The sequence below is a fragment of the Artemia sp. Qi Xiang Cuo genome, chromosome 7 (assembly GCF_049724085.1).
Source record: "Artemia sp. Qi Xiang Cuo chromosome 7, ASM4972408v1, whole genome shotgun sequence".
NCBI classification, from domain to species: Eukaryota; Metazoa; Arthropoda; class Branchiopoda; order Anostraca; family Artemiidae; genus Artemia; species Artemia sp. Qi Xiang Cuo.
The window spans coordinates 65,432,173-65,441,027 of record NC_142800.1 but is presented as its reverse complement, the minus strand read 5'-3'; the positions used below and the strand labels follow the sequence as shown (position 1 = coordinate 65,441,027).

General features: G+C 36.5%; 1 protein-coding gene across 1 annotated transcript; it reads right to left on the bottom strand.

Annotated features, from left to right (window-relative positions):
- Positions 1–6,776: 6,776 nt before the first annotated feature.
- LOC148950607 (uncharacterized) lies at positions 6,777–7,418 on the bottom strand. The gene has a single exon (XM_089091904.1). The coding sequence runs from the start codon at positions 7,416–7,418 to the stop codon at positions 6,777–6,779; it is 642 nt and encodes a 213-aa protein (XP_088948030.1).
- Positions 7,419–8,855: the final 1,437 nt, after the last annotated feature.

The window sequence follows — 8,855 nt, the reverse complement described above, 5'->3', positions numbered from 1 at the left end:
AGTAGTAGTAGTAGTAGTATTGTGCCTATATGGCCTTTTCCGTCAATTGATCATCTCCCTTATCATTTGCTCAATGTTCCAAATTAATATAATCAGTCGTTCTTGAGTTTGGCCTTTTTGACAACCCGTATGCACAAAACATTTATAATCTAGTTCAACCCTCCCTTAAACATTCTCTAAAAGGCTCAATTGAATGCTCTTCGTCTTTTTGGAATGTAAAGACCAAAAATGCCCACCATTTTCAATAACATATAATATATGTAAACAATGGACCAATCCTCTAACTTACAGCCCTTGCCCTGAGGGCTGGGGTGGGGTTTGACATCTCCAAAGACATAATTACTAGACCTTTCAAAAATGCTGAACAAAATAGCTGTCTAAAAACTTTGATTGGAAGTGTTTTAGGAATTGGTGAGCCTGGAGGGTCTGGTCCCCTACGGTCCCTTTTGAATCTTAAAAAGGGCACTATAACTTTCGATTTACAATCAAATGAACCCTATCTGAAGTTTATACGACCTCCCATTCCATAAGACCTTATATGCCTCGGGGCATAACTTATAACCCTTGCCCTTGGCTCTGCTGGGTTGTGTCAACCCTGGAGGCACTGTTATATGTTCTTTGGATTATTTTGAAAAACAGCTATCTCATAATTTTGATCAGATGTGTTTAGGGAAAAGAGGGCGTCGGGTGGCGGGGGGGGGGCTAGTTGCCCTCCTATCAGTTTGACTCCTTAAAGAGAACTAGAACCTTGAATTTCCAATCAAGCGAGTCTTCTCTAAAGTTTTTACGATCACCCCTTCCATAAAAACCTTATATGCCCATGGAGCATATCTTAAAGCCCTTGCCCCCATGCCCGAGGAGGTTGTGTCAACCTCGAAGGCTTTGTTATATGATTTTTGGACTATTTTAAGCGAAATTATTATCTCAAAATTTTTATTGGACGCATTAGGGGAAAAGAGGACGTGGCGAAGGCGTAGTTGGCCTCCGACACTTTTGAATCTTAAAAAGAACACTATAACTTCCAATTTCTAAAAAATGAGCCCTTCTGAAGTTAGTTCGACCACCTTTTTCATTGAAACAGTATAAGTTAATAATGGGCAACTGGTATAGCTTATGGCCTTTGGTTCTGAGGGCTGCAGTGGAATTATCACCCCCAAAGACATAATTAACGGATCGTTCAACTATGCTGAATAAAATGGATACCTAAAAATTCAATTGGATGGGTTAAGAGAAATGACTGGCATCAGGGGGGGGGGGGCTGGTTGCTCTCCAATCACTTTTGACTTTTCAAAAGGGTACTAGAACTTTCAATCTCCAATCAAAATAGCTCCTTTCTAGGTTTCTACGACAACTCCTTCTATATGAAGTGCCTTGATTATACCAATGATTACTACTCTCGAAGACATGCCTCAGCAAAAAATTGGTTTCAGCTTTTTCAGGCAGGAAAAAGAAGGTTTGGTAAACGAATGATCATGGATTAAGATGGCAACACTGACACTTTTTTTAATGTTTTGACAGTAATGGTCTTCAGAGTCATCATAAAAAACTAGACATATTGCAACATAGTTTTAAACCGAAAAACCGGACTTGAATATAAATTTGATTGGTTGTTTTCGCTTATAGTTTAACTGTTCTGTAATTCGGCTGATGAAGAGAATGCTTTGTGTTTATTTTCCTTTGTCAATGACCATTCGGTCCGCAAGCTGGTCAAGCTTACACCAATTCTGAATTAAAGACAATACAGCATGGATATCCAAATCTGCCAGGAATGATAAATAAAATCTAAACTACACCAAAGTTAAAAGGAATAATCAAATCATGCTTGAAAAGTACAGAAATGAAGATAAATAACCCCCTCTAAGGGTCAGTGTCAAGTGCGCTTTACTGAAACAAATTTGTATTCCGAGTAGGGTACATTGTTTTGGGGACTTGTCTATTAAAGCGATCACACTCAAGTTCTTGATATGAGTAAAATTGATTTCCCTGTCTGCAGTCGGAGATAGTTAGCTTAGTCTCAGCAAGATAAAATAATATGCAGGTATATTTTAATTAAATATTTAATATATAAAATTTGTTAGGTTAAGCTTGGTTAGGTATCTAATATAGGTAATGCGTTCTGAGCGGCCTGCTTTCCATAATTCTCCGTTGTAGTTTGCACAATTTTGTTAATAAAGTACTATATTTTCATCATATTTTAGTATCTTTTATTTGGATTAACCTAACTTCACTTCTTGGGTGTGGTCGCTATAATAGATAAGTACCCTGTTTTGTTTCATAACAATAAAACAACCACGGGCAGAAACAGATCCAGAAGCTGCTTTTAGGTGCATGTACAACCCTCCTAAAAGTTCAAAAATTGCACTAATCACAGGGTCGGAGGGGTGAAAAATACCAATTGGGAAGCCGAATTTTTATCGATGCCGTCCTCCAAATGTTATTTTTGTATTCGCCCCTGAACAAAATAATAACAAAACAAAGTCAAAATCCCAAATAATGTTGATAACAAGAGTTACAAATATAAGAGTGGTGCTACTCCCTTCCCATCTTAAACCCTATAATGGGATTCAGAGGGTTTTTTACGTATTACTGAAAACAACTTTTGAACAGTGTTAAAACTTCAGCAGTAATAAATACACAAAAAAATCACAATACTTCAACCATTTTTTTGTCAGAATGATTATGTCTGTGACGATCATTTAAGTTTTACAATTATAAAAGACGCAGTTTTCTTCAGACTTTGTCTTATTCGATTTCATTCAAACATAGAAAACTGTTGCCTTGACAAAAGATTTTAAAACGAATTATGGCAATTTCTGAAAAAATCTGTTTAGGTTCTTGAACTAATATTTTTAACTGAAGAAACAGTAAATAGTTTACTATGTCTATTTCTTGAAGTTCCATCTTTACATAACAATATCATTATTAGCAATCCGGATGCAGATTCTTTTAAATATTCCTCAGAATACTTTCTATATATTCAATTGAATATATATTTAAAAGGCTTTATTTTCCTATATATTTAAAAAGCTTTATTTCAAGGAATAAAATATGGATAAAAATTTACTGCATCTCAGACTAATTAAACTAGACTGAATGTTTAATATATGATGAACAACGTCGATTTTGATTCAGTATGTCATAATTATAAAATGAAACTGGTAAGATGGCTTCTTCTTTTCAGTAAAGTGGAACTGATACTCTCTTCACTTAGGGTTTAAAAGGGCTGTAGGGCCGCTCTTATTTGTCAGTAATTTTTTTTTCTTCCTTTTTTAAGTTAATTATTCGGTTTCATTTATGTTAGTTTTAGGTTTCATTTATTCATCTATCGCAACGTCTGCTATTTTCAAGTTTGATGTGACTATTCATTTTGATTTATGTTCGTTTTAGCTTTCATTTAATCCATTCATTGCAATTTTTGTTCGTTTTAAGCCTGATTTACCATTTGATCTTATTTCCGCTTGTTAAGGATTGAATATGGCTCTTTAATTTTTTGAAAAATATTTTCTTCGACAACTTTTTTTTAATTGACACCTGTTCGTGTAATATAATGGGATCTTTTAAGTTTTCCATTTAAAAACTAAAATTTCAGATCAGCATTTAAATATTACCCAAAAAATGAATTTCCAGTACTATTAGTTGACCAGTCGTTTTTTTTTTTTTTTTTTTTGCTATATATTTTAAATAATGCTTGTACTTTAGCATTCAAGGTCAATGTGGAGGGTTGTTCTTGATCATACGGAAAAAAAACATATGAAATTTCTGGTTTTCTATATTCCTCACCTCCCATTTTATAGACACCTGTAGTACTATGTTTGTCCATCATTTTACTTAAAGAAGCGTTTTTTTTTTGTGTTTTGTTTCAACTCCTTGCTGGTTTAAATAAATTTATATCAGTTTTTTATAAGAAAGCAACGCTGCTTTATTGACTTTTGTCCTAAAAAATAATAAAATTCGGTTACTACAAATCAATAGAACGAGATTTTCAGCTTCCAATTTTATTATGTTCTGTCTTCATCCAGGCTCTCTTTGGCCTTTTCTACTTAACCTGCATCTTTTTTTGGAGAATAGTATCAATCTAATTCATTTTTATTTATAATATTTCGTCTTCATGATGCTCCTGTGGTCCAGAGTACTTGCCATAAAATTTCAAGCTGACCAGACAGAAAGAATGGGTGATCTTTTCTGAGAATCGCAAATCAACTTAACCCAACTTTTTTCAAATATTTGTTCCTCTTAACTTTGTTTTGCCTACTGTACATTCTCAGTAGATCGCAACCTCATCGCAACAACAAACCAAATTAAATCCTATTTTGGTCTCATGAAACATAGAATCAAATTTGTTTCAGTACTTTTTTTCATGAAGTTTCATTTTCTTTGTTAAAATGTTGTATATATTTCAAGCTAATCATATTTGGGGAAAAAATCGAGTTTCTTTGTATTAAAAATCAACGCAACTGATGTCTGTTAATTTTTTTTTAACATTGGCAGCCCCAAGGAGACCTCCCTCGGTCAAAAGTAATCATTTTTGGCGCCTGCTTCAGATTCTATCGATACAACCAGACTTCAAAACGTTTGCTTTCATAAAGTTTTACCGCGGCCGGTTTACATTCCCTAAAAGTTTCCGGTGACTTAACAAAAATTGCTAGCAAAATCCTAAAAAAAAATCCAAATATTTCCAGAAAAAATTGCTGACACATTTTGCTATTAAATTAGAAAAAAATCAAAGAAATTTCGAAGAATAAAGGGTACGGTCGAATTACTTACGAAAGGAAAGACCCCGTGCTAAGTACTTGAAGAACGGCTTTGTAAGAAGCTATACTTCCATCTTGAATGGTCCCCTATGGCAATTTATACCTGGAAACACATCGAAAGATTCATTCAAAGAAAAAGAATAAGGGGCCAAGCTTCACTCGGTAAAAAGAAAGACATTTTTTGGGAAATCTATTTTCATGTTTTGTCCTCTTCTTCAATTTTGATCCCTGCTTCAGACGTCAGGTGTCGATACAGCCGGACTTGGAAATGTGTGTTCCTATTGAGTTCTGTTCCATCAAGCATGTCAGAGACAAAACAAATTCTGGGCCCATTTTAGGCTGCCACAAATCAATACAGACAAAATTGGGTTCAAGTTTCTTCTATATAGGGATTTACCTGGTATTTGGGCTAACGAATGTAATTCTTCAGCCAATGGAGACACGGAATCTAAGAGTCGCTTTGAAAGCAATAAATCTTTAAGACTTTTGAACTGAGATCACCAAGAAAGTCGAAGTCCAGTGATTCATTTTGGTCTGAACTTGAACTGATCTTATCCTTGCAAAATCTGTTACCTATATTGAGGCAAAATAGAACTCTTTCTGTTTCTGTGTGCAGGGATCCCCTTAAACCAGAAATTCTATTAGAATTTTAAAAAAAATTTCCCAGCCCTTTTTAGACAAAACATTAACAATAAGAGGAAAAATATAGGCCTAACACCCCTTCTCCAACTATAAACTTAATGTCCCTCCAGCTCTCCTTGAAAGATTCAATTTATTCTATATTACGAGAGACAGGTTCATTGCACAAGAGTTCTTAGGCAGATCAGAAACAAATTTGTTTGGGGTTCCTTCATTCCTTCTACAAATACAACAATTGATTCATTTTTATACAGCTCTAGTGCATGTTGTATCAACTTATTCCTCCAACTCAAAATGAGATAGTAGGCCAAAGATCCAAAATTTTGACAAACTGGGTTATCCTTTTCTGACTTGTTTGCTCTCCCCCAGCTGCTTTTAGGCTGTTCCAACTTTCATAGTTTTTTTCCACATTCTTGGTCTCTTGTAGCCCAGCCAACCTTCTGACCCAGCCAACTTTCGTTGCTGTCTTTCGACTTGCTCTAGGCTTCTCTGACTTTTTTTTAAATTCCTTCCAGCTTAGACCAGGCTATTCTCACTTGCATAGTCCTTTTCCAATCTTGTTAGTCTCCTCCACTCTCCTTTAGTCCCAAACAACTTCCTGTACCATCTTTCGACTTCTTTTCATTCCTTACGATTTGGTCTAGTCTTTTCCGACGTTTTCGATCTCCTTTATCTTCTCTTTGGCTATTCCGATTTTATAGTATTTTCCTGACGTTCTTTCTGTCTTCCAGCCCCCTTAAGTCCCATCCGATTTTCTTTACTGCTTCTCTACTTATTCTTGGCCTTTTCAACTCATTTTTAGTTCCTTCCATTTTTGCTTAGGCTCTTCAACTTTCATAGTCCTCTTTCGACTTCTTTGGTCTAATCAACCTCTAAAATTCCATCCGACTTTCTTTACTGCCTTCTCACTTGCTTTAGTCCTTTCTCAACATTCTTGGTTCCAAATATGACAATCAATTTTTTTTTTTTTTTACTGAAAAATTTGGTCAAAATTGACTTTGTAATCGGATATAAAATTAAATAACGCAAATAAAAAATTAATAAATTACAATTTGTGAATAACTGTTCAATAGGAAAAAATCCTTTTATTTGACATTGAAACACCAAAAAAAATCTCTGGATATTTCAGTCACTTACACAGTGGTCGTCTTCAGCAGATAAACTAAAATAATGCGAACAGAACACTGACGTTTGTGTTTAACAAAAAATTAGCTACATACTGTTTAGCACACCTATTTTGTTCAAAAGAAGTTCTATTTTGTATAAATGTCATTTTCATTAAGTTGCGATGTAACCACGCTAGCAAAAGTAATTTTTTCTGTTTCCGTTAAGCATCACGAAGTGAAAGCTGTCGCGTATTCTTAATCGAAGACCCAATTGGGAGACCTATGTATGTGAGTACAGTGGTGGGTGCCACCTTGGTGGTTGGTACAGTGGAGGGTCATCTAGACGGACACTATCGGGCCCATGACTACTGTGAAAATCAAAGAAGAGAACTTGGGACTTTGCAGCATTCATGCTTAGTCCTATTCGTAGATATCTATCAGATATGTTATCAAAACTCCGTTGAAGACTAGCAATTGACCGGAACGAATCTAACAGATCAGCCGCACAACAAAGCACTGATATATCCATCCCTATTGAAATGCAACTAATAGGTAGAGCAATATGTACAGTAAGAGACTCATTGTTGTAGATAATCATTGTTGTAGATGTGATGGAGCCTTGCTTTATTCTGACGAGCACATGAAGCTCATTATTCAAAAGTACTTTTCCCAACTTCAAACGAACTTTTAGGTGCCTAAACATATAATATAACGGGACAATTACTTCAAGACTAACACCTTGGCTCTGCAACTCCAATGTGGGCTGCGAGTCAATAAGGGAACCAAAAACATTTGTAACATCGTATGGTCTGAGAAACAGAGTGCTTCCAGATGTTTCTGTATCCCTGAGTATATTACAAAGACTCCTAAGGCCATGACAACAACCTAAACCTGACTGGAACCCGAACTGGAATGGCGGCATAATACACTTTCCTTTTAAATGACCAACAGTCAGAAGCTAAAATACCTTTGCCAAAATACTTGAGACAGTCACTGGCCTATATGATGAACGTGATGATTTGGGTTTATTCTTTTTCAGAATTAGACTAACCACTCTAATGCATAAGCTGTCCGGAACGATGCCAACGTTAAAATTCATTTGAAAAAGTAATGAAAGGGATTTATACAGGAAGTCACTTGCGATAATAAGATGCTGTTGGCGCCAGCCGAGAGTTTCTTCTTTCTAAGCTTCAACACAGCCTCCTTAATAGCAGACGATGTAATCACAATAGAATTTGGTTTTTGATTAGAATCAAGCAATGAAGAAATCTCAGTGTCGAAAAAACTTTCCATATTTCTATTAGGCCTTAAAAACCAACTTTTAAAATCAGCACCCTACTCAGACTCTGGGATACTATCAGGCCCTCGTGGTTCTACTTCCCAGAATGACGACGAGACTTCCAGGGGTGGTCAGGGTCATTTATAATCTTCACAGCTGTAATCGTCTTAACCGCCACTAGATGCTCCTGTCGAGCATTCCTAAAAAATTACTTCTAGACAACATTTACGACAAATAAATCTAGACAACATTTACGATCCCAGCCCTTGGCCTCTCAAAACGTATCCGCCTCACTGGAATCGCCGCCTTATCAGCGCACTTCAGTGCATGGATTATTTGCTCAGAGTATAGGTTTAGCTGTAGCCTTAATTCATTTTCTCTTAGGTTGATACTTGACTGTGACAGGTAGTATGGAACCTTCAGTTTCACTAGGATAGGGTAGCATAACTCGAAAAATTCTGGTGCGCACAAGTTACTCAACATTTTCTTCAAAAACTACTTGGGTTGAGAATCGCCAGATTTGGCCTTCATGGCGGGTATCGAGAAACATACAGGGAGATGGTCACTGGTGACCTGATCGTCCATTACTGGCACAAAAAGGACTGGGCTGCCTGAATACATTATATGGTCCAGGTTTGACGTAGTGCTAGCCTGGGATAAGTATTTTAACTCCTTGTTCTTTTTAAGTAATCAGAATGAGGGAGGGAGCATACTTATAATAGTTTCAGAACGTGGACGTTTAGAATGGGTTAGATTACAATTAAAGTCACCTGTGATAACACATCTACGAAACGAACGGAGAGTTTTCTTAGCAGAATTCGCTAGCCTCAAACAAGTGGAGGCAAAACGGACTTTGGAAGCTTGGTCACCATAGTAGGTAAATAGATATTTTTTACAGCAAGAGCCTTAAAAGCTGCGGCGACAAAGCATTCACAAGCTTCTAGGGTTTAGAGTTGAGACTTGCTTAGCACTACGAGGCCTCCGTTGGGGCGACCTCGGTTCTTCCGGTGAAATGCTGCTTAGAACACTGTGACAAGAGCGCAAGGTGGGCTTGTAAGCAGGGTTGCCAACTTGCACACT